The sequence below is a fragment of the Salvelinus fontinalis genome, chromosome 20 (assembly GCF_029448725.1).
Source record: "Salvelinus fontinalis isolate EN_2023a chromosome 20, ASM2944872v1, whole genome shotgun sequence".
Classification (NCBI taxonomy): Eukaryota; Metazoa; Chordata; class Actinopteri; order Salmoniformes; family Salmonidae; genus Salvelinus; species Salvelinus fontinalis.
Window position 1 is genome coordinate 36,417,691 of NC_074684.1, and position 26,567 is coordinate 36,444,257.

Genomic DNA, 26,567 nt, shown 5'->3' on the forward strand with positions numbered 1-26,567 from the left:
CATACAGTATCAACCCATCATATCATATGATGGCCCCCTGCAGTACAACACAAAGGGTTAACAGCACCCCCCCCCCCCCCCCCCCCTCCCTGCTCTCAACCCCTGATAGGCTGCCGGGGCTAGATGCTGGCACTCCTCTGGACCAATAGCAGGGCCCGGTGGTGATGTCATGGGGTAGGAGAGGGGCTGTTGCTGATGCTGCCGCTAGTGTGTATCCACGGAGCAAGACAGAGAGAGAGAGACAGCCTGATAACCCGGACCTACCCCACCACCCCCATCCACCATCATCAACTCAGCCCTGCTCCGGAGGAGGGTAAGAAAGAATAAGCCTCTCCTGAACATAACACAGAAACAGATCAAGGAGGTAGGCTGTTATTGGAGGTAGTTACACTAATATTATGGGATGTTACTATAGGATGTAGTAGTGTAGCTGTTGGCTGTACTGGAAAACGATGCAACAACTGTCGTCTAGGGAACTCCGTGTACTCTCTCTCCACGTTGTGTCTGTCTCTCTGTCTGTCAGTAATCAGGTCCTCTCTCTCCACGTTGTGTCCGTCTGTCTGTCAGTAATCAGGTCCTCTCTCTCCACGTTGTGTCTCTCTGTTTGTCAGTAATCAGGTCCTCTCTCCCCACGTTGTGTCTCTCTGTTTGTCAGTAATCAGGTCCTCTCTCCCCACGTTGTGTCTCTCTGTTTGTCAGCAATCAGGTCCTCTCTCTACACGTGTCTGTCAGTAATCAGGTCCTCTCTCCCCACGTTGTGTCTCTCTGTTTGTCAGTAATCAGGTCCTCTCTCCCCACGTTGTGTCTCTCTGTTTGTCAGTAATCAGGTCCTCTCTCTACACGTGTCTGTCAGTAATCAGGTCCTCTCTCTCCACGTTGTGTCCGTCTGTCTGTCAGTAATCAGGTCCTCTCTCCCCACGTTGTGTCTCTCTGTCTGTCAGTAATCAGGTCCTCTCTCCCCACGTTGTGTCTCTCTGTCTGTCAGTAATCAGGTCCTCTCTCTCCACGTTGTGTCTCTCTGTCTGTCAGTAATCAGGTCCTCTCTCTCCACGTTGTGTCTGTCTGTCTGTCAGTAATCAGGTCCTCTCTCTACACGTTGTGTCCCTCTGTCTGTCAGTAATCAGGTCCTCTCTCTACACGTGTCTGTCAGTAATCAGGTCCTCTCTCCCCACGTTGTGTCTCTCTGTCTGTCAGTAATCAGGTCCTCTCTCTCCACGTTGTGTCTGTCTGTCTGTCAGTAATCAGGTCCTCTCTCTCCACGTTGTGTCCGTCTGTCTGTCAGTAATCAGGTCCTCTCTCTCCACGTTGTGTCCGTCTGTCTGTCAGTAATCAGGTCCTCTCTCTCCACGTTGTGTCCCTCTGTCTGTCAGTAATCAGGTCCTCTCTCTCCCCGTTGTGTCTCTCTGTCTGTCAGTAATCAGGTCCTCTCTCTCCACGTTGTGTCTGTCTGTCTGTCAGTAATCAGGTCCTCTCTCTCCACGTTGTGTCCCTCTGTCTGTCAGTAATCATGTCCTCTCTCTCCACGTGTCTGTCAGTAATCAGGTCCTCTCTCTCCACGTCGTGTCTCTCTGTCTGTCAGTAATCAGGTCCTCTCTCTCCACGTCGTGTCTCTCTGTTTGTCAGTAATCAGGTCCTCTCTCCCCACGTTGTGTCCCTCTGTCTGTCAGTAATCAGGTCCTCTCTCCCCACGTTGTGTCCGTCTGTCTGTCAGTAATCAGGTATTCTATGCAGCATTGTGTCTGTCTGTCTGTCATAAATAATGTATCCTATTCAGCGTTGTCTGTCTGTGTGTTTACAGTATGTATGACAACAGGCAGGGTATGTGTATCTGTTGTGTCTTCTGTCTGGGCTGTTAGAACAGAATGATATAAGGTTCATAATTCAGGTATTTACCTAGATCCTCATAACAGCACTTTCAGCTGAACGATATTCTGTGTATACTCATGTCGTTGGATATCAGCTTCCGAGCACTGGATTCACTCTGGGTGGGTGTGTACTGGGATGAGCGGTGCTGACTGGACATTAGGTAATATGATAAGGAAAGGGGGGGAGGAGAGAGAGGGGTGATAGAGGGGAAGTGAGGACAGAGAGCGAGAGAGAGAGAGAGAGAGAGAGAGAGAGAGAGAGAGAGAGAGAGAGAGAGAGAGAGAGAGAGAGAGAGAGAGAGAGAGAGAGAGAGAGAGAGAGAGAGAGAGAGAGAGAGAGAGAGAGAGAGAGAGAGAGAGAGAGAGAGAGAGAGATGAGAGAGAGAGAGAGAGAGAGAGAGAGAGAGAGAGACGTAGAGAGAGAGAGAGAGAGAGAGAGAGAGAGAGAGAGAGAGAGAGAGAGAGACTTTATTAAGAAAAGTAGCATAGATCTACTGACACACGCAGAGGACAGGAAGACAGACAGACAGAGTGAGGAAGACAGACAGAGGAGAGGAGAGGAAGACAGACAGAGGAGAGAATGCAGACTTCCTGTCTTCTTTATTGACAAACAAGAAGTGAACAGCTTACCATGCAGAATGTGTGTATCGACCAGCCTCTCGGGTGACAGGTGTTGAGTGTGCGCGTGCGTGAGACCACTGGTCTCTGGGGGTTTCATGTCACAGTGGAGAGAGAGCTGTGTCACAGCGGTCTGGACAGTCACAGTGAAGAGAGAGCTGTGACACAGTGGTCTGGACAGTCACAGTGGTCTGGACAGCCACAGTGGAGAGAGAGCTGTGTCACACTGATCTGGACAGTCACAGTGGTCTGGACAGTCACAGTAGTCTGGACAGCCACAGTGGTCTGGACAGTCACAGTGGTCTGGACAGCCACAGTGGTCTGGACAGTCACAGTGGTCTGGACAGTCACAGTGGTCTGGACAGTCACAGTGGTCTGGACAGCCACAGTGGTCTGGACTGTCACAGTGGAGAGAGAGCTGTGTCACAGCGGTCTGGACAGTCACAGTGGTCTGGACAGGCACAGTGGAGAGAGCTGTGTCACAGCGGTCTGGACACTCACAGTTGTCTGGACAGTCACAGTGAAGAGAGAGCTGTGTCACAGCGGTCTGGACAGTCACAGTGGTCTGGACAGCCACAGTGGTCTGGACAGTCACAGCGGTCTGGACTCTCCCGATTTTCCTGGTTTTAATGTAACTGGGGGGGGGGGGAACAGTTTGATACATGGAACTAGGAAGTACTGAATTGAGTGACATGTGTTGTTATTTCTGTAAAATCGCAAATATTTTAACTGAATCTAATATTTATTTTTGGGTGATCTCTGTTTTCAGTAATTATTTTTTTGTCTGTTGATAATTGCTTCAGGGTTGTTAAGTCTAAGAAGGCTATAGAATACGTCCAACTGTTTAATTCTGATTTATGCTGTGCAATCGGTAAGCATTACATTTTTTAAAGTTACAGCCTTATTCTAAAATGGATTAAATTGTTATTTTTCGCTTATCAACCTACACACAATACTCCATAATGACAAAGCAAAACAGGTTTTTAGAAATGTTTGCAAATGTTTAAAATCAAATGGACATTTCACATTTACATAAGTATTCAGACCCTTTACTTAGTACTTTGTTGAAGCACCTTTGGCAGCGATTACACCCTCGAGTCTTCTTGGGTATGATGCCACAAGCTTGCACACCTGTATTTGGGGAGTTTCTCCCATTCTTCTCTGCAGATCCTCTCAAGCTCTGTCAGGTTGGACAGCTATTTTCAGATCTCTCCAAAGATGTTTCAATGGGTTCAAGTCCGGGCTCTGGCAGGGCCACTCAAGGACATTCAGAGACTTGTCCCGAAGCCACACCTGCACTGTCTTGGCTATGTGCTTAGGGTCGTTGTCCTGTTGGAAGGTCCCAAACCCCAGTCTGAGTTCCTGAGCGCTCTCGGGCAGGTTTTCACCAAGGATCTCTCTGTACTTTGCTCCATTCATCTTTCCCTTGATCCTGACTAGTCTCCCAGTCCCTGCTGTTGAAAAACATCCCCACAGCATGATGCTGCCACCACCATGCTTCACTGTAGGGATGGTGCCAGGTTTCTTCCAGACGTGGCATTCAGGCCAAAGAGTTCAATCTTGGTTTCATCAGACCAGAGAATCTTGTTTCTCATGGTCTGAGAGTCTTTAGGTGCCCTTTGGCAAACTCCAAGCGGGTTGTCATGTGCCTTTTACTGAGGAGTGGCTTCCGTCTGGCCACTCTACCATAAAGGCCTGATTGATGGAGTGCTGCAGAGATGGGTGTCCTTCTGAAAGGTTCTCCCATCTCCACAGAGGAACTCTGGAGCTCTGTCAGAGTGACCATCGGGTTCTTGGTCACCTCCCTGACTAAGGCCCTTCTCCCCAGATCGCTCAGTTTGGCCGGGCGGCCAGCTCTAGGAAGAGTCTTGGTGCTTCCAAACTTCTTCCATTTAAGAATGATGGAGGACACTGTGTTCTTGCGGACCTTTAATGATGCAGAAATCTTTTGGTATCCTTCCCCAGATCTGTGCCTCGACACAATCCTGTCTTGGAGCTCTACGGACAATTCCTTCAACCTCATGGCTTAGTTTTTGCTCTAATAACTGTGGGACCTTATATAGACAAGCGTGTGCATTTCCAAATCATGTCCTATCAATTGAATTTACCACACGTGGACTCCAATGAAGTTGTAGAAACATCTCAATGATGATCAATGGAAACAGGATGCACCTGAGCTCAATTTCGAGTCTCAATTTCGACTCTCATGTAAATAAAGTATTTCTGTTTTTGTTTTTCACACATTTGCAAACTTTTCTAAAAACCCGTTTTTGCTTTGGCATTATGGGGTATTGTGTGTAGATTGATGAATATTTTTTTTTCAATTTAATCCATCTGTAACGTAACAAAATGTGGAAAAAGGGAAGGGGTCTGAATACTTTCCAAATGCGCTGGACATTTTCATAGAAACTTATGAAATCGTCATTAATCACATTGCTTTTTCTAATTACCACATTTGTATCTTTGTCTTTTAAATTATAACTGGTTTAGTGTGTATTCGTTTCGTGAGAGCTGCGAGATATCTACCAGGTTTATTTGCCATTAACCTTTATGCTTTTAAAATAGCGTATTCCTGCTTATTTTCAGAAATTGTATTTTCTTTTTTACCTTGTAAAGATTTTTTATGTCCTTTTTCTAAAATAGTGATTTCTTTTTATTTCATTTTAATTTCAATCTCAGATTACATTTTTGCAGAGTGTGACATTTTCTTTCTCCTAATGTACACCTTAAAGGTCTCCTAAATTATATCAGGGGTCGGCTTTTCTCTGTCCTTTATGTCTAAATTTGTAATTGGTTCTCCAAAACGTTTTTAATTTTTTATCTCCTGGTGGGTTGAGACGTCACGTTGTTAAAATTAGAAAATCCAACAGTTGTATTGGGTCTGCGCTCGAGGGCTGTGTTTGGTTCTCCTCTTTGTCTTTCTCACTCAAACCCACGTGGACAATCAATCACTAAAAAAGCAAGGCCCCTTTATTATCAACGCCTCGTGCCTACATTGCAACATCCAAATAGCCTTCCTGACTTTGAAGTCAGGAGGACTTGGAGTTAGGAGTTAGTCTGACTAAGGGTTAGTCAGGAGGACTTGGAGTTAGCCAGACTAAGGTTTAGTCAGGAGGACTTGGAGTTAGTCTGACTAAGGTTTAGTCAGGAGGACTTGGAGTTAGGAGTTAGTCTGACTAAGGTTTAGTCAGGAGGACTTGGAGTTCAGGGGTTAGCCAGACTAAGGTTTAGTCAGGAGGACTTGGAGTTCGGAGTTAGCCAGACTAAGGGTTAGTCAGGAGGACTTGGAGTTATGAGTTAGCCTGACTAAGACGGGACGGTTTAACCCTTTTCGATCCAAGAAGTGGTCCTAAAATGAGTAGTATTAGGAGCCTGAAGAACAAACTACCCACTTGGCACAGATGTCAATTCAAAGTCTATTCCAGGTTGGTTCAACACAATTTCATTTTAAATGACGTGGTGTGTGCCCAGTTGGTAGTAGTGTTTGGCCACTGAAGAAGAAAGACATGTAAGAATAGATTTTGGTAATATTTTGCATTAATTCCGTGTTGAGGAGCCCATCTGAGGAAGGGTGGAGACAGAGAGAGCAGCTGGTGGATAGATCTGGAGGGAGAAGGGCTGCCACCCCTCCTACTCTCTCTCTCTCTCTCTCTCTTGCTCTCTCGCTCTCTCGCTCTCTCATCTGAATTCACTCTGCCGTTTTCCTCCACGTGTCACGACTGTGATTTATCACTATGCAGGGGGTTAAAACGCGCCCAGGCACACACACAAACACTGGTACAGGTTATAGTGCGTGGCAGTAAGGTTAACCTGAACGACGTATATCACAAACATCAGGATTATCAGATAGCCTCTCTTCAAAATGAACACTTTTTATTACCATTCACAGATTTTTCCATTTTCTCATTAAGACTTCAAGCACCAGTCTCTTGAACATAGCGTGACCCTGGGTGATACGTTAACTCCAGATTATTTTAATAATCCTTCTTGTAAAGTTAAATCTCATTGAAGCTCTCTTTATCTACAGGAACAGCATTGAGCAGAATTGACCTGAGCTCAACACAGTGGAATCATGACCCTAGCAGGTAAGCACTTATCTCCATATACACAATACCTTCATGAAACCCCAAATGTACCTCCAACAAAAGCCATTAATGCTGACACCGCTTAACCTGAGACATAATTTAGACACAACAAAACATAAGTACGTATACTTATTTAATGTAAAATAGCATTGCCCTATACCTTCATACTATACTCCTTGTGTACCTCCAACAGAGGTCCTACATTTGAAACATAACTTCAACATAATATATGCCATTTTCTGTAAACGATACATAAGGCCTTTCCTAATACCACCAATGTAGGTAATGAACCATTACACTGCATGTACTGTAGCTACTGTGTTAAGCCATGTTTGGGAGGTGTTATATTCAGCTGTAAACTAATGAGTTGGGGATGATGCTTTGTATATTTTTGGGGTAGGCTGGGTTGATATTAGTCTAGCCTAGCCAGGGACCGTAGTTTGGGTGTTGGCTTGGTTTACACTGTCAGAGACACACTGTACTGTACAGTGGACTACAGTGGCTTGCAAAAGTATTCATCCCCCTTGGCATTTGTCCTATTTTGTTGCCTTACAACCTAGAGTTAAAATAGATTTTTTGGGGGGGTTTATCATTTGATTTACACAACACGCCTACCACTTAGAAGATGCAAAATATGTTTATTTGTGAAACGAACAAGAAATAAGACAAACAAATACAGAAAACTTGAGCGTGCATAACTATTCACCCCCCCAAAGTCAATACTTTGTAGAGCCACCTTTTGCAGCATTTACAGCTGCAAGTCTTTTGGGGTATGTCTCTATAAGCCTGGCACATCTAGCCACTGGGATTTTTGCTCCAGCTCCTTCAAGTTGGATGGGTTCCGCTGGTGTACAGCAATCTTTAAGTCATACCACAAATTCTCAATTGGATTGAGGTCTGGGCTTTGACTAGGCCATTCCAAGACATTTAAATGTTTCCCCTTAAACCACTCGAGTGTTGCTTTAGCAGTATGCTTAGGGTCATTGTCCTGCTGGAAGGTGAACCTCCGTCCCAGTCTCAAATCTCTGGAAGACAAACAGGTTTCCCTCAAAAATGTCCCTGTATTTAGCACCATCCATCATTCCTTCAATTCTGACCAGTTTCCCAGTCCCTGCCAATGAAAACATCCCCACAGCATGATGCTGCCACCACCATGCTTCACTGTGGGGATGGTGTTCTCAGAGTGATGAGAGGTGTTGGGTTTGCGCCAGACATAACGCTTTCCTTGATGGCCAAAAAGCTCAATTTTTGTCTCATCTGACCAGAGTACCTTCTTTTGCTTCATTTTTTTCTTGAAGTAATGTTTTTTTCTGGCCACTCTTCCGTAAAGCCCAGCTCTGTGGAGTGTACGGCTTAAAGTGGCCCTATGGACAGATACTCCAATCTCCGCTGTGGAGCTTTGCAGCTCCTTCGGGGTTAGCTTTGGTCTCTTTGTTGCCTCTCTGATTAATGCCCTCCTTGCCTGGTCTGTGAGTTTTGGTGGGCGGCCCTCTCTTGGCACGTTTGTTGTGGTGCCATATTCTTAACGTTTTCTAATAATGGATTTAATGGTGCTCCGTGGGATGTTCAAAGTTTATGATATTTTTTTATAACCCAAACCTGATCTGTACTTCTCCACAACTTTGTCCCTGACCTGTTTGTAAGAGCTCCTTGGTCTTCATGATGCCTCTTGATTGGTGGTGCCCCTTGCTTAGTGGTGTTGCAGACTCTGGGGCGTTTCAGAACAAGTGTATATATACTGAGATCATGTGACACTTAGATTGCACACAGGTGGACTTTATTTAACTAATTATGTGACTTCTGAAGGTAATTGGTTGCACCAGATCTTCATAGCAAAGGGGATGAATACATATACATGTGTCAGAGTCGTGTGTATAGGTGGCCGGGAAGTCAGACGCAGGAGAGTCAAACGGAGTGTAAAATGGAGTCTTTTAATGAAAGTCCAAATACATGCTCCATAACACTAAATAAGAAACGAACAAACAAATATGGGTACGAAGACCCGTCGCGCACCTATACACATAAAAAACAATACTAACAAGAAACAATCTCTGACAAAGACATGAGGGGAAACAGAGGGTTAAATACACAAGAGGTAATGGATGGGATTGAAAACAGGTGTGTGGGAAGACAAGACAAAACCAATGGAAAATGAAAAATGGATCGATGATGGCTAGAAGACCGGTGACGTCGACCGCCAAACACCGCCCGAACAAGGAGAGGCAACGACTTCGGCAGAAGTCGTGACAACATGCACCACTTTTCCGTTTTCTATATTTTATTTTAAAAAATTGAAACAAGTTATTTTTTCCATTTCACTTCAACAATTTGGACTATTTTGTGTATGTCCATTACCTGAAATCCAAATAAAAATCTATTTAAATTACAGGTTGTAATGCAACAAAATAGGACAAACGCCAAGGGGGATGAATACTTTTGCAAGGCATTGTAGGCTAGGCTACCTAGAACAGAGGTATTGTGCAGTGGCCTAGGTTAGGCTAGGCTACCTAGAACAGAGGTATTGTGCAGTGGCCTAGGTTATGTTAGGCTACCTAGAGCAGAGGGATTGTGCAGTGGCCTAGGTTAGGTTAGGCTACCTAGAGCAGAGGTATTGTGCAGTGGCCTAGGTTAGGTTAGGCTACCTAGAGCAGAAGGATTGTGCAGTGGCCTAGGTTAGGCTAGGCTAACTACAGCAGAGGGATTGTGCAGTGGCCTACAGTTTTAAACAAATCTAAATATATTTTATATTCTTCAAAGTAAACACCCTTTACCTTGATGACAGTTTTGCACACTCTTGGCATTCTCTCAACCAGCTTCATGAGGAATGCTTTTCCAACAGTCATGAAGGAATTCCCACATATGTTGAGCACTTGTTGGCTGATTTTTCTTCACTCTGCTGTCCAACTCATCCCAATCCATCTCAATTGGGTTGAGGTCGGGGTGATTGTGGAGGCCAGGTCATCTGATGCAGCACTCCATCACTCTCCTTCTTGGTCAAATAGCCCTTACACAGCCTGGAGGTGTGTTTTGGGTCATTGTCCTGTTGAAAAACAATTGATAGTCCCACTAAGCACAAACCAGATGGGATGGCGTATCGCTGCAGAATGCTGTGGTAGCCATGCTGGTTACGTGTGCTTTGAATTCTAAATAAATCACCAACAGTGTCACCAGAAAAGCACTCCTACACCATCACACCTCCTCCTCCATGCTTCACGGTGGGAACCACACATGCGGAGATCATTCGTTCACCTACTCTGCGTCTCACAAAGACACGGCGGTCGGAACCAAAAATCTAAAATTCATACCCCTTGACTTTTTCCACATTTTATTACATTAGAGCCTTTTTCTAAAATGTATTAAATAAAACAATTTCCTAAACAATCTACACACAATACCCCATAATGACAAAGCGATAACTGTTTTTTTTTAAGTTATTGAAAATATAAAAACATAATAACAATGAAATACCGTATTTACATTTACATACATACATTTACACTTATTTACATCAGTATTCAGACCCTTTGCTATGAGACTCGAAATCTAGCTCAGGTGCATCCTGTTTCCATTGCTCATCCTTGAGATGTTTCTACAACTTGATTGGAGTCCATCTGTGGTAAATTCAATTGATTGAACATGATTTGGAAAGGAACATACCTGTCTAGATAAGGTCCCACAGTTGATGCCAGAGCAAAAACCAAGCCATAAGGTCAAAGAAAGAGACAGGATTGTATCGAGTCACAGAACTCGAGACAACTCGAAGGGTACCAAATAAAGTCTGCAGCATTGAAGGTCCCTAAAAACACAGTGGTCTCCATCATTCTTAAATGGAAGAAGTTTGGAACCACCAAGACTCTTCCGAGAGCTGGCCGCCTGTCCAAACCTGAGCAATCAGGGAAGAAAGGCCTTGGTCAGGGAGGTGACCAAGCACCTGATGGTCACTCTGACAGAGCTCCAGAGTTCCTCTGTGGAGATGGGAGAACCTTCCAGAAGGACAACCATCTCTGCTTCACTCCACAAATCAGGCCTTTATGGTCGAGCGGCCAGATGGAAGCCACTCCTCAGTAAAAGGCACATGGGAGCCATTTGGAGTTTGCCAAAAGGCACCTAAAGGACTCTCAGACCATGAGAAACAAGATTCTCTGGTCTGATGAAACCAAGATTGAACTCTTTGGCCTGAATGCCAAGCGTCACATCTGGAGGAAACCTGGAACCATCCCTCTGGTGAAGCATGGTGGTGGCAGCATCATGGTGAAGCATGGTGGTGGCAGCATCATGCTGTGGGGATGTTTTTCAGAGGCAGTGACTGGGAGACTTATCAGGATCGAGGGAAAAATGAACAAAGCAAAGTACAGAGAGATCCTTGGTGAAAACCTGCTCCAAACTGGAGCAAAGATTTACATTCCAACAAGACAACAACCCTAAACACACAGCCAAGACAACACAGAGTGTTTCTTCTGTACAAGTCTCTGAATGTCCTTGAGTGGCCCAGCCAGAGCACGGACTTGATCGAACATCTCTGGAGAGACCTGAAAATAGCTGTGCAGCGACGCTCCCCATCCAACCTGACAGAGTTTGAGAGGATGTGCAGAGAAGAATGGGAGAAACTCCCCAAATACAGGTGTGCCAAGCTTGTAGCGTCATACTTAAGAAGACTGTAATCGCTGCCAAAGGTGTTTCAACAAAGTACTGAGTAAAGGGTCTGAATACTTATGTAAAATGTGATATTTCAGCGTTTTATTTTTAATACATTTGTAAAATTTCTAAAAAAACATTTTTTCCCTTTGTCATTATGGGGTATTGTGTGTAGATTGATGAGGGGGAGGGAAACAATGTAATCAATTTTAGAAGAAGGCTGTATGTCACATAACAAAATGTGGAAAAAGTAAAGGGGTCTGAATACTTTCCTAAGGCACTGTGATCAGAGAGGAGACGAAGGCACTGTATATATAACTATAGGTGTGTTTCCCCTGCAGCGTACAGAGAGAAGGTGAAAGAGCTCCCCCTGGTGTCTCTGTTCTGCTCCTGCATCAACCCTCAGACCATCGACTGTAAGCCCACATACCAGGCAGAAGGTAAAACAACACATTCACAAAGTTAATTTATAAGTTATACCTTGTACTTCCTGACGTTTCATACAGAAGTACAACATATTCAGGTAGAAACGAAAAAGAAAAGACAACATTGAAGAGAGAAATACATTTGCAGAATATAACACTATAACAATATAGAACACTATAACAATATAGAACACTATAACAATATAGAACACTATAACAATATAGAACACTATAACACTATAGAACACTATAACAACATAGAACACTATAACAATATGGAACACTATAACAATATGGAACACTATAACAATATAGAACACTATAACAATATAGAACACTATAACACTATAGAACACTATAACAACATAGAACACTAAAACAATATGGAACACTATAACAATATAGAACACTATAACACTATAGAACACTATAACAACATAGAACACTAAAACAATATGGAACACTATAACAATATAGAACACTATAACACTATAGAACACTATAACAACATAGAACACTAAAACAATATGGAACACTATAACAATATGGAACACTATAACAATATAGAACACTGTAATACTATAACAATATAGAACACTATAACAATATGGAACACTATAACAATATAGAACACTGTAACACTATAACAATATAGAACACTATAACAATATGGAACACTGTAACAATATTGAACACTATAACAATATAGAACACAATAACAATATGGAACACTATAACAATATAGAACACGATAACAATATGGAACACTATAACAATATGGAACACTGTAACAATATAGAACACTATAACAATATAGAACACTATAACAATATGGAACACTATAACAATATAGAACAATATAACAATATGGAACACTATAACAATATAGAACACTATAACACTATAACAATATAGAACACTATAACAATATAGAACACTTTAACAATATAACAATATAGAACACTATAACAATATGGAACACTATAACAATATGGAACACTATAACAATATAGAACACTATAACACTATAGAACACTGTAACAATATAGAACACTATAACAATATAGAACACTATAACAATATGGAACACTATAACAATATGGAACACTATAACAATATAGAACACTATAACAATATGGAACACTATAACAATATAGAACACTGTAACACTATAGAACACTATAACAATATAGAACACTATAACAATATGGAACACTATAACAATATAGAACACTGTAACACTATAACAATATAGAACACTATAACAATATGGAACACTATAACAATATAGAACACTATAACACTATAACAATATAGAACACTATGACAATATAGAACACTATAACAATATGGAACACTATAACAATATAGAACACTATAACACTATAGAACACTATAACAATATGGAACACTATAACAATATAGAACACTATAATAATATAGAACACTATAACAATATAGAACACTATAACAATATAGAACACTATAACACTATAGAACACTATAACAATATGGAACACTATAACAATATGGAACACTATAACAATATGGAACACTATAACAATATAGAACACTATAACTCTATAACAACATAGAACACTAAAACAATATGGAACACTATAACAATATGGAACACTATAACAATATAGAACACTGTAACACTATAACAATATAGAACACTATAACAATATGGAACACTATAACAATATAGAACACTATAACACTATAACAATATAGAACACTATGACAATATAGAACACTATAACAATATGGAACACTATAACAATATAGAACACTATAACACTATAGAACACTATAACAATATGGAACACTATAACAATATAGAACACTATAACAATATAGAACACTATAACAATATAGAACACTATAACACTATAGAACACTATAACAATATGGAACACTATAACAATATGGAACACTATAACAATATGGAACACTATAACAATATAGAACACTATAACACTATAACAACATAGAACACTAAAACAATATGGAACACTATAACAATATGGAACACTATAACAATATAGAACACTGTAACACTATAACAATATAGAACACTATAACAATATGGAACACTATAACAATATAGAACACTGTAACACTATAACAATATAGAACACTATAACAATATGGAACACTATAACAATATAGAACACTATAACAATATGGAACACTATAACAATATAGAACACTATAACAATATAGAACACTATAACAATATAGAACACTATAACAATATAGAACACTATAACAATATAGAACACTATAACAATATGGAACACTATAACAATATGGAACACAATAACAATATGGAACACTATAACAATATGGAACACTATAACAATATAGAACACTGTAACACTATAACAACATAGAACACTATAACAATATAGAACACTATAACAATATGGAACACTATAACATTATAGAACACTGTAACACTATAACAATATAGAACACTATAACAACATAGAACACTATAACAATATAGAACACTATAACAATATGGAACACTATAACAACATAGAACACTATAACAATATAGAACACTATAACAATATAGAACACTATAACAATATGGAACACTATAACAATATAGAACACTATAACAATATAGAACACTATAACAATATGGAACACTATAACAATATGGAACACTATAACAATATGGAACACTATAACAATATAGAACACTGTAACACTATAACAATATAGAACACTATAACAATATGGAACACTATAACAATATAGAACACTATAACAATATGGAACACTATAACACTATAGAACACTATAACAATATGGAACACTATAACAATATAGAACACTGTAACACTATAACAATATGGAACACTATAACAATATGGAACACTATAACACTATAGAACACTATAACAATATGGAACACTATAACAATATAGAACACTGTAACACTATAACAATATAGAACACTATAACAATATGGAACACTATAACAATATGGAACACTATAACAATATAGAACACTGTAACACTATAACAATATAGAACACTATAACAATATGGAACACTATAACAATATGGAACACTATAACAATATAGAACACTATAACAACATAGAACACTATAACAATATGGAACACTATAACAATATAGAACACTGTAACACTATAACAATATAGAACACTATAACAATATAGAACACTCTAACAATATGGAACACTATAACAATATGGAACACTATAACAATATGGAACACTATAACAATATAGAACACTATAACAATATGGAACACTATAACAATATGGAACACTATAACAATATGGAACACTATAACACTATAACAATATGGAACACTATAACAATATGGAACACTATAACAATATGGAACACTATAACAATATAGAACACTGTAACACTATAACAATATAGAACACTATAACAATATGGAACACTATAACAATATAGAACACTATAACAATATGGAACACTATAACACTATAGAACACTATAACAATATGGAACACTATAACAATATAGAACACTGTAACACTATAACAATATGGAACACTATAACAATATGGAACACTATAACACTATAGAACACTATAACAATATGGAACACTATAACAATATAGAACACTGTAACACTATAACAATATAGAACACTATAACAATATGGAACACTATAACAATATGGAACACTATAACAATATAGAACACTGTAACACTATAACAATATAGAACACTATAACAATATGGAACACTATAACAATATGGAACACTATAACAATATAGAACACTATAACAACATAGAACACTATAACAATATGGAACACTATAACAATATAGAACACTGTAACACTATAACAATATAGAACACTATAACAATATAGAACACTCTAACAATATGGAACACTATAACAATATGGAACACTATAACAATATGGAACACTATAACAATATAGAACACTATAACAATATGGAACACTATAACAATATGGAACACTATAACAATATGGAACACTATAACAATATAGAACACTATAACACTATAACAATATAGAACACTATAACAATATAGAACACTGTAACACTATAACAATATAGAACACTGTAACACTATAACAATATAGAACACTGTAACACTATAACAATATAGAACACTATAACAATATAGAACACTCTAACAATATGGAACACTATAACAATATGGAACACTATAACAATATGGAACACTATAACAATATGGAACACTATAACAATATGGAACACTATAACAATATGGAACACTATAACAATATGGAACACTATAACAATATAGAACACTATACTTGCAGAATATATGGAAACATGTGAGCTAGCTAGGTTGTGTTTTAAAGCTCTTACCTCCTGTCCCATTCCCAGATGCGGTGGCCCTGGGCTGGTGTGTCATAAAGGACGTGGAGGTGATAGAGTTGAACAAGCGTTCTTCGGGCCAGGCCTTCGAGGTCATCCTGAAGCCTCCGTCATTTGATGGCGTCCCAGAGCTCAACGCTACCATGCCCAAACGCAGAGAACTCTCCATGGAGGAGATCCAGAAGAAATTAGAGGCTGCAGAGGAGAGGAGGAAGGTGAGGAGGACAGGGAGGAAGAGAGATACATACATGCAATAACCATAGCGATAGAGGACTCTCAAAAGCCCGTTTTTAGCATGGGCAGCGCCATTGAGGACTTTCACCAATTTGAAGTGGGACTTCCTATTGGTTAAGGAAGGTTCTGTTTATTTACCAATTCATAGAACAAGTAGAAGAAGAACATTGACTACTTCAAAATGGAGATGGCCCTCAATGGCACTGCCCATGCTCTCAGGCGCCATAATGGGACAGATGTTGCATCCTCTAAGTATCTCTATGGCACAAACACACACCTGTCTGTATCCTGATACCACTCCTCACACCGCCCTCTAGTGCCAGGAGGCTGAGCTGCTGAAGCACCTGGCAGAGAAGAGAGAGCATGAGAGAGAGGTGATTCAGAAGGCCTTAGAGGAGAACAACAACTTCATCAAGAATTCCAAGGAGAAGCTGGAGCAGAAGATGGAGGCCAACAAGGAGAACAGAGGGGCTCTACTGGCGGCCATGTTGGAACGACTGCAGGAGAAGGTGATGTTTCGCCACGATCACGCTCTTTCTCTTTATTCTCTTTTCTGTCTGTCTGTCTGTCTGTCTGTCTGTCTGTTAATGTTTAGCTACTCTCCTTATTTATTTCTCTTGAGTTCCTCTCTCTATCTCTCTCTCTCTCTAGTCTCTCTCTCTCTCTCTCTCTCTCTAGTCCATCTCTAGTCTCTCTCTCTCTCTAGTTCCTCTAGTCTCTCTCTCTAGTCCATATCTAGTCTCTCTCTCTCTCTCTCTCTCTAGTTCCTCTCTAGTCTCTCTCTTGCTCTTTCTCTCTCTCTCTAGTCCATCTCTAGTCTCTCTCTCTCTCTCTCTCTAGTCTCTCTCTCTCTCTAGTCCCTCTCTAGTCTCTTTCTACTCTCTTTCTAGTCTCTATCTGTCTCTAGTCTCTCTCTAGTCTCTCTCTCTCTCTAGTCCCTTTAAAGTCTCTCTCTCTAGTCCATCTCTAGTCTCTCTCTCTCTCTAGTCCATCTCTAGTCTCTCTCTCTCTCTCTCTAGTTCCTCTCTAGTCTCTCTCTCTCTAGTCCATCTCTAGTCTCTCTCTCTCTCTCTCTCTCTCTAGTTCCTCTCTCTCTCTCTCTCTAGTCCCTCTCTAGTCTCTCTCTCTCTCTCTCTCTCTAGTCCATCTCTAGTCTCTCTCTCTCTCTCTAGTCCATCTCTAGTCCATCTCTAGTCTCTCTCTCTCTAGTTCCTCTAGTCTCTCTCTCTCTAGTCCATCTCTAGTCTCTCTCTCTCTCTCTATAGTTCCTCTCTAGTCTCTCTCTCTCTCTAGTCCATCTCTAGTCTCTCTCTCTAGTCCATCTCTAGTCTCTCTCTCTCTAGTTCCTCTCTAGTCCCCATCTCTAGTCTCTCTCTCTAGTCCCTCTCTAGTCCATCTCTAGTCTCTCTCTCTAGTTCCTCTCTAGTCTTTCACTCAATTCAATTCAATTGACTTTATTGACATGGCAAGTTCATTATTACTTACATTGTCAAAGTATACATATCGAAAAAATTAAAAATCTAATATATATGTATATATACAATATATATATATTTATATATATTCACTCTCTCTCTCTAGTCTCCCTCCCTCTATTTTATATACAGTGCCTTGAAAAAGTATTTGCCCCTTTCTGATTTTCTCTATTTTTGCATATTTTAAATACTGAATGTTATCCGATCGTCAACCAAAACCTAATATTAGATAAAGGGAACCTGAGTTTACAAATAACAATATCAATTCAATTCAATTCAATTCAATTCAAGGGGCTTTATTGGCATGGGAAACATGTGTTAACATTGCCAAAGCAAGTGAGGTAGACAATACACAAAAGTGAAACAAACAATACAAATTAACAGTAAACATTACACATACAGAAGTTTCAAAACAATAAAGACATTACAAATGTCATATTATATATATACAGTGTTGTAACAATGTACGAATGGTTAAAGCACACAAGTTAAAATAAATAAGCATAAATATGGGTTGTATTTACAATGGTGTTTGTTCTTCACTGGTTGCCCTTTTCTTGTGACAACAGGTCACAAATCTTGCTGCTGTGATGGCATACTGTGGAATTTCACCCAGTAGATATGGGAGTTTATCAAAATTGGATTTGTTTTCGAATTCTTTGTGGATCTGTGTAATCTGAGGGAAATATGTGTCTCTAATATGGTCATACATTGGGCAGGAGGTTAGGAAGTGCAGCTCAGTTTCCACCTCATTTTGTGGGCAGTGAGCACATATCTCTCTCATCGTCACTCAGTGCATAGGTTTACCTCCACTGTATTCACATCCTACCATACCTTTGTCTGTACATTATGCCTTGAATCTATTCTACTCTGCCCAGAAACCTGCTCCTTTTACTCTCTGTTCCGAACGTACTAGATGACCAGTTCTTATAGCCTTTAGCCGTACCCTTATCCTACTTCTCCTCCGTTCCTCTGGTGATGTACAGGTTAATCCAGACCCTGCAGTGCCTAGCTCCACTCCCATCACACAGGCGCTCTCATTTGTTGACTTCTGTAACTGTAAAAGCCTTGGTTTCATGCATGTTAACATTAGAAGCCTCCTCCCTAAGTTTGTTTTATTCACTGCCTTAGCACACTCTGCCTAACCGGATGTCCTAGCCGTGTCTGAATCGTGGCTTAGGAAGACCACCACAAACACTGAAATTTCCATCCCTAACTATAAAAATGTTCTACAAGATAGAACTGCCAAAGGGGGCAGAGTTGCAATCTACTGCAGAGATAGCAGAGTTCTGTCTTGCTCTCCTGGTCTGTGCCCAAACAATTTCAGGTTCTACTTTTAAAAATCCACCTTTCCAGAAACATGTCACTCACCGTTGTCGCTTTCTATAGACCACCTTCTGCCCCCAGCTGTGCACTGGACACCATATGTGAATTGATTGCCCCCCCCATCTATCTTCAGAGCTCGTGCTATTAGGTGACCTAAACTGGGAAATGCTTGACACCCAGGCCATCCTACAATCTAAGCTTGATGCCCTCAATCTCACACAAATTATCAATGAACCTACCAGGTACAACCCCAAATCCGTAAACACGGGCACCCTCATAGATATCATCCTAACTAACCTGCCCTTCAAGTACACCTCTGCCGTCTTCAACCAGGATCTCAGCGATCACTGCCTCATTGCCTGCGTCCGTAATGGGTCTGCGGTCAAACGACCACCCCTCATCACTGTCAAACGCTCCCAAAAACACTTCAGCGAGCAGGCCTTTCTAAACGACCTGGCCCGGGTATCCTGGAAGGATATTGACCTCATTCCGTCAGTAGAGTATGCCTGGTTATTCTTTAAAGTGCTTTCCTCACCATCTTAAATAAGCATGCCCCATTCATAAAAATGTAGAACCAGGAACAGATATAGCCCTGGTTCACTCCAGACCTGACTGCCCTTGACCAGCACAAAAACATCCTGTGGCGTACTGCATTAGCATCGAATAGCCCCCGCGATATGCAACTTTTCAGAGAAGTTAGGAACCAAAATACACAGGCAGTTAGGAAAACAAAGGCTAGCTTTTTCAAAAAGAAATTTGCATCCTTTAGCACAAACTCCAAAATGTTCTGGGACGCTGTAAAGTCCATGGAGAATAAGAGCACCTCCTCCCAGCTGCCCACTACACTGAGGATAGAAAACACTGTCAACACAGATAAATCTGCAAAAATTGAGAATTTCAATAAGCATTATTCTACGGCTGGCCATGCTTTCCACTTGGCTACCCCGGTCAACAGCCCTGCACCCCCCACAGCAACTCGCCCAAGCCTCCCCCATTTCTCCTTCACCCAAATCCAGATAGCTGATGTTCTGAAAGAGCTGCAAAATCTGGACCCCTACAAATCAGCTGGGCTAGACAATCTGGACCCCTATTACTAGCCCGTTCAACCTATCTTTCGTATCTTCTGAGATCCCCAAAGATTGGAAAGCTGCCGCGGTCATCCCCCTCTTCAAAGGGGGAGACACTCTAGTCCCAAACTGCTGCAGACCTATATCTATCCTGCCCTGCCTTTCTAAGGTCTTCGAAAGCCAAGATAACAAACAGATCACCGACCATTTCGAATCCCACCGTACCTTCTCCGCTATGCAATCTGGTTTCCGAGCTGGTCATGGGTGCACCTCAGCCACGCTCAAGGTCCTAAACGATATCATAACCGCCATCAATAAGAGACAATACTGTGCAGCTGTATTCATCGACCTGGCCAAGGCTTTCGACTCTGTCAATCACCACATCCTCATCGGCAGACTCAACAGCCTTGGTTTCTCAAATGACTGCCTCGCCTGGTTCACCAACTACTTCTCAGACAGAGTTCAGTGTGTCAAATCGGATGGCCTGTTGTCCGGAACTCTGGCAGTCTCTATGGGTGTGCCGCAGGGTTCAAACCTCGGGCCGACTCTTTTCTCTGTATACATCAATGATGTCGCTCTTGCTGCTGGTGATTCTCTGATCCACCTCTACGCAGACGACACCATTCTGTATACTTCTGGCCCTTCTTTGGACACTGTGTTAACAAACCTCCAGGCGAGCTTCAATGCCATACAACTCTCCTTCCGTAGCCTCCAACTGCTCTTAAATGCAGGAAAAACTAAATGCATGCTCTTCAACTGATCGCTGCCCACACCTGCCCGCCCGTTCTGACTTAGAATATGTGGACAACTACAAATACCTAGGTGTCTGGTTAGACTGTAAACTCTCCTTCCAGACTCACATTAAGCATCTCCAATCCAAAATTAAATCTAGAATCGGGTTCCTATTTTGCAACAAAGCAGCCTTCACTCATGCTGCCAAACGTACCCTCGTAAAACTGACTATCCTACCTATCCTTGACTTCGGCATTGTCATTTACAAAATACTCCAACACTCTACTCAGCATATTGGATGCAGTCTATCACAGTGCCATCCGTTTTGTCACCAAAGCCCCATATACTACCCACCACTGCGACCAGCATGCTCTCGTTGGATGGCCCTCGCTTCATATTCGTCACCAAACCAACTGGCTCCAGGTCATCTATAAGTCTTTGCTAGGTAAAGCCCCGCCTTATCTCAGCTCACTGGTCACCATAGCAGCACCCAACCATTGCACGCACTCCAGCAGGTACTGTATATCTCACTGGTCACCCCCAAAGCCAATTCCTCCTTTGGTCATCTTTCCTTCCAGTTCTCTGCTGCCAATGACTGGAACGAACTGCAAAAATCACTGAAGCTGGAGACTCATATCTCCCTCACTAACTTTAAGCACCAGCTGTCAGAGCAGCTCACAGATCACTGCACCTGTACATAGCCCATCTGTAATAGCCCATCCAACATCCTCATCCCCATATTGTATTTATTTATTTATTTTGCTCCTTTGCACCCCAGTATCTATACTAGCACATTCATCTTCTGCACATCTATCACTCCAGTGTTTAATTGCTAAATTGTAATTATTTCTCCACCATGGCCTATTTATTGCCTTAACTCCATTATCCTACCTCATTTGCACACACTGTATATAGACTTTTTCTATTGTATTATTGACTGTATGTTTGTTTATTTCATGTGTAACTCTGTTGTTTGTGTCGCACTGCTTTGCTTTATCTTGGCCAGGTCGCAGTTGTAAATGAGAACTTGTTCTCGACTAGCCTACCTGGTTAAATAAAGGTGAAATAAATAAAAATTTAAACATTTTAAATAAAATAGAGAAAATTCGAAAGGGGGCGTTCACTTTCGTTTATCTATTCAAACTCTTTCTCTTCCACTTACCAGTCTCTCTAAATTTGAATTTTTACATCTTCAAAAAATTAGAATTAATTAATATATACAGACACAACATTATTTTTGTTTCTGTCAGATCATTTCCATGTTGATTACATTCATTGAGTGCCTTAGGAGCTTTTGTTATATGCTGTTTTTCCAGTCTGGGTTTTACCGAATTAATGCTAATAGATTCCTGAATGTAAATATTGTTGTTGTTTTCCTGTGTGGCAGGACAAACATGCAGAAGAGGTGAGGAAAAAGGTACTAGCTTTGGCAGACGCGATGGACCTGGACTTGTGTGTGATAAAGGACGTGGAGGTGATAGAGTTGAACAAGCGTTCTTCGGGCCAGGCCTTCGAGGTCATCCTGAAGCCTCCGTCATTTGATGGCGTCCCAGAGCTCAACGCTACCATGCCCCAACGCAGGGAACTCTCCATGGAGGAGATCCAGAAGAAATTAGAGGCTGCAGAAGAGAGGAGGAAGGTGAGGAGGACAGGGAGGAGGAGAGGAGACACTAGGAGACAGGGAGGAGGAGAGGAGACACTAGGAGACAGGGAGGAGTAGAGGAGACACACAGGAGACAGGGAGGAAGAGAGGAGTAAGGTGAGTAGGACAGGGAGGCGGAGAGGAGACACTAGGAGACAGGGAGGAGGAGAGGAGACACTAGGAGACAGAGAGGAGGAGAGGAGACACTAGGAGACAGGGAGGAGGAGAGACTAGGAGACAGTGAGGAGTAGAGGAGACACTGGGAGACAGGGAGGAGGAGAGGAGACACTAGGAGACAGGGAGGAAGAGAGGAGGAAGGTGAGGAGGACAGGGAGGAGGAGAGGAGACACTAGGAGACAGGGAGGAGTAGAGGAGACACTAGGAGACAGGGAGGAGGAGAGGAGACACTAGGAGACAGGGAGGAGGAGAGGAGACACTAGGAGACAGGGAGGAGTAGAGGAGACACTAGGAGACAGGGAGGAGGAGAGGAGACACTAGGAGACAGAGAGGAGTAGAGGAGATACAGAAGGAGACAGGGAGGAGGAGAGGAGACAGGGAGGAGGAGATGAGACAGGGGGGAGGAGAGGAAACACTAGGAGACAGGGAGGAGGTAGAGGAGCCACAAGGAGACAGGGAGGAGGAGAGGAACCACAAGGAGACAGGGAGGAGTAGAGGAGACACACTAGGAGACAGGGAGGAGGAGAGGAGGCAGGGAGGAGGTAGAGGAGACACTAGGAGACAGGGAAGAGGAGAGGAGACAGTGAGGAGGAGAGGAGACACTAGGAGACAGGGAGGAGGTAGAGGAGACACTAGGAGACAGGGAGGAGGTAGAGGAGACACTAGGAGACAGGGAGGAGGATGGAGTCAAGGAGGAGGAGAGGAGACATACACTCACTACGCATAAACACACTCACCACTCTTAAACACACTCACCATAATCCATGTCTGTTTGTATCCTGCTCCTGATACCACTCCTCACACCGCCCTCTAGTGCCAGGAGGCTGAGCTGCTGAAGCACCTGGCAGAGAAGAGAGAGCATGAGAGAGAGGTGATTCAGAAGGCCTTCGAGGAGAACAACAACTTCATCAAGAACTCCAAGGAGAAGCTGGAGCAGAAGATGGAGGCCAACAAGGAGAACAGAGGGGCTCTACTGGCGGCCATGTTGGAACGACTGCAGGAGAAGGTGATGTTTCGCCACGATCACGATCTTTCTCTTTATTCTCTTGTCTGTCTGTCTGTCTGTCTGTCTGTCTGTCTGTCTGTCTGTTAATGTTTAGCTACTCTCCTTATTTATTTCTCTCTCTATGTCTCTCTCTAGTGTCTCTCTCTAGTGTCTCTCTCTCCTGATCTCTCTAGTGTCTCTCTTTAGTGTCTCTCTCCTAGTCTCTCTAGTGTCTCTCTCTAATGTCTCTCTCTCCTAGTCTCTCTATGTCTCTCTCTATGTCTCTCTCTAGTGTCTCTCTCTCCTAGTCTCTCTATGTCTCTCTCTAGTGTCTCTCTCTCCTAGTCTCTCTAGTGTCTCTCTCTCCTAGTCTCTCTAGTGTCTCTCTAGTGTCTCTGTCTCCTAGTCTCTATGTCTCTCTCCCTTTAGTTAATCTATTCTAACTCTCTAAAAGAAAATTGCATCACCACAAACTCTCATCTACCGTATTTTCCTCCTGTCTAAAATCTCAAACCTCATATTATACAGACACTAAACCCATGTTGGTTTCTAGCTTGTCTAAGTTTTTGTCTGGTCATTCCCATGTTGAGTTCCTCCCTTGAGAACCTCAGGAGTTTTTGTTTGGTCATTCCCATGTTGAGTTCCTCCCCTTGAGAACCTCAGGAGTTTTTGTCTGGTCATTCCCATGTTGAGTTCCTCCCCTTAAGAACCTCATGAGTTTTTGTCTGGTCATTCCCATGTTGAGATCCTGCCCTTGAGAACCTCAGGAGTTTTTGTCTGGTCATTCCAATGTTGAGTTCCTCCCCTTGAGAACCTCAGGAGTTTTTGTCTGGTCATTCCCATGTTGAGTTCCTCCCCTTAAGAACCTCAGGAGTTTTTGTCTGGTCATTCCAATGTTGACTTCCTCCCCTTGAGAACCTCAGGAGTTGTTTTATTTTGTTTATGCTAATAGTTTCCTAAATGTAAATATTGTTGTTGTTGTTTTCCGTGTGGCAGAATAAACACAGAGAAGAGGTGAGGAAGAACAAAGCCCTGAAGGAGGAAGACGAGTGGAGCGAGGGAGTGGTTTTGTGAGTCAATTAAAAAAAAGAAATAAAAAGAGATCAAGACAATAAGGGAAAAAGCGAGAAGTGAAAACAAGGCCATCTGAACTATGAACACAGGAGTTCATGTACACGGTAACGAATCGGAACAAGCAGACACAATTAAACAGGGATTTTCCACAACACACAACATTGTGATTAAATAAAAAGAGATAAGGACATGTGTCTGACTGGCAATGTAAGGTGAGGGGATGGAGAGAGGGGATCTGGGTGTGAAGGGATGTTTTAATTATGTTAATTATGTGGGAACAGAGAGAGTGAAGCTGGTGTTTGTGGTGGAACACAGTGGAGTGGTAGCTTCTCAATATGGTGCCAAAACATACAATACCACACCCTCAGAGCCCACTATCCCAGAGCTGACTAACACACCCTCAGAGCCCACTATCCCACTAGCTGACTGAACACACCCTCAGAGCCCACTATCCCAGAGATGACTGAACACACCCTCAGAGCCCACTATCCCAGAGATGACTGAACACACCCTCAGAGCCCACTATCCCACTAGCTGACTGAACACACCCTCAGAGCCCACTATCCCACTAGCTGACTGAACACACCCTCAGAGCCCACTATCCCACTAGCTGACTGAACACACCCTCAGAGCCCACTATCCCACTAGCTGACTGAACACACCCTCAGAGCCCACTATCCCACTAGCTGACTGAACACACCCTCAGAGCCCACTATCCCAGAGATGACTGAACACACCCTCAGAGCCCACTATCCCAGAGATGACTGAACACACCCTCAGAGCCCACTATCCCACTAGCTGACTGATCACACCCTCAGAGCCCACTATCCCACTAGCTGACTGAACACACCCTCAGAGCCCACTATCCCACTAGCTGACTCAACAACATCCACACTCTGTATCTCACTTGCAGCGCTTACACATCAAAATGATTTCTACTGTGATACGTTTTTCCCTATAGCTTTATCGGGATGCTGTAACCAGCTCATGCACGTCATTCAGCCATGCACTATTTTCAATTTACCGGGGGACACTATCAATGATAAATAATTTGTGTTAGTCAGATATGTCAGATTGGATTGTGTCATTGGAAAAGGCAAAATATGTCTCGAGTACTCTCAAGTAATTTTAGCTAATGTATTAAAAATGAAATACAGAAATATCTCATTTACATAAGTATTCACACAGTCAATAAATGTTTGAATCACCTTTGGCATCAATTACAGCTGTGAGTCTTTCTGTGTCTCTAAGAACTTTGCACACCTGGATTGTACAACATTTGCACAAATTTTCCAACTCTGTCAAGTTGGTTGTTGATTATTACTAGACAGCCATTTTCAAGTCTTGCTATAGATTTTCAATCCAAGTTAAGTCCAAAATGTAACTAGGCCACTCAGGAACATTTGCTGTCTTGTTGGTAAGCGACTCCAGTGTAGATTTGGCCTTGTGTTTTAGGTTATTGTCCTGCAGAAAAGGTGAATTCCTCTCCCAGTGTCTGGTGGAAAGCAGACTGTACCAGGTTTTCCTCTAGGAGTTTGCCTGTGCTTAACTTCATTACATTTATTTTTTATCCTGAAAAACTCCTCAGTCCTTAACGATTACATGCATACCCATAACATGATGCAGCCACCACTATACTTGGAAATATGGAGAGTAGTACTCAGTGATGTGTTCTAGTGGATTTGACCCAAAACATAACACTTTGTATTCAGGACAAAATGTGATTTGCTTTGCCACATTTTTTTTGCAGTATTACTTTAATACCTTGTTTTGGAATATTTTAATTCTGTACAGTCTTCCTTTTCACTCTGTCAATTAGGTTAGTA

The 26,567-nt window shown here is 41.9% G+C and overlaps 1 protein-coding gene across 2 annotated transcripts; it reads left to right on the forward strand.

Annotated features, from left to right (window-relative positions):
- The first annotated feature begins 200 nt into the window (after positions 1 to 200).
- LOC129817799 (stathmin-4-like) lies at positions 201 to 25,961 on the forward strand. Of its 2 annotated transcripts, none has more exons than XM_055873368.1 (8): positions 201 to 364; positions 6,511 to 6,568; positions 11,545 to 11,643; positions 16,039 to 16,244; positions 16,581 to 16,772; positions 22,251 to 22,502; positions 23,497 to 23,688; positions 24,664 to 25,961. In XM_055873368.1, exons 2-8 carry the CDS (start codon positions 6,556 to 6,558, stop codon positions 24,739 to 24,741), a joined length of 1,032 nt encoding a protein of 343 aa, XP_055729343.1. In that variant the 5' UTR covers positions 201 to 364; positions 6,511 to 6,555; the 3' UTR covers positions 24,742 to 25,961. The 2 variants fall into 2 exon arrangements, with proteins under 2 accessions (XP_055729343.1, XP_055729342.1); XM_055873367.1 differs by having other exon boundaries at positions 201 to 313.
- Positions 25,962 to 26,567: the final 606 nt, after the last annotated feature.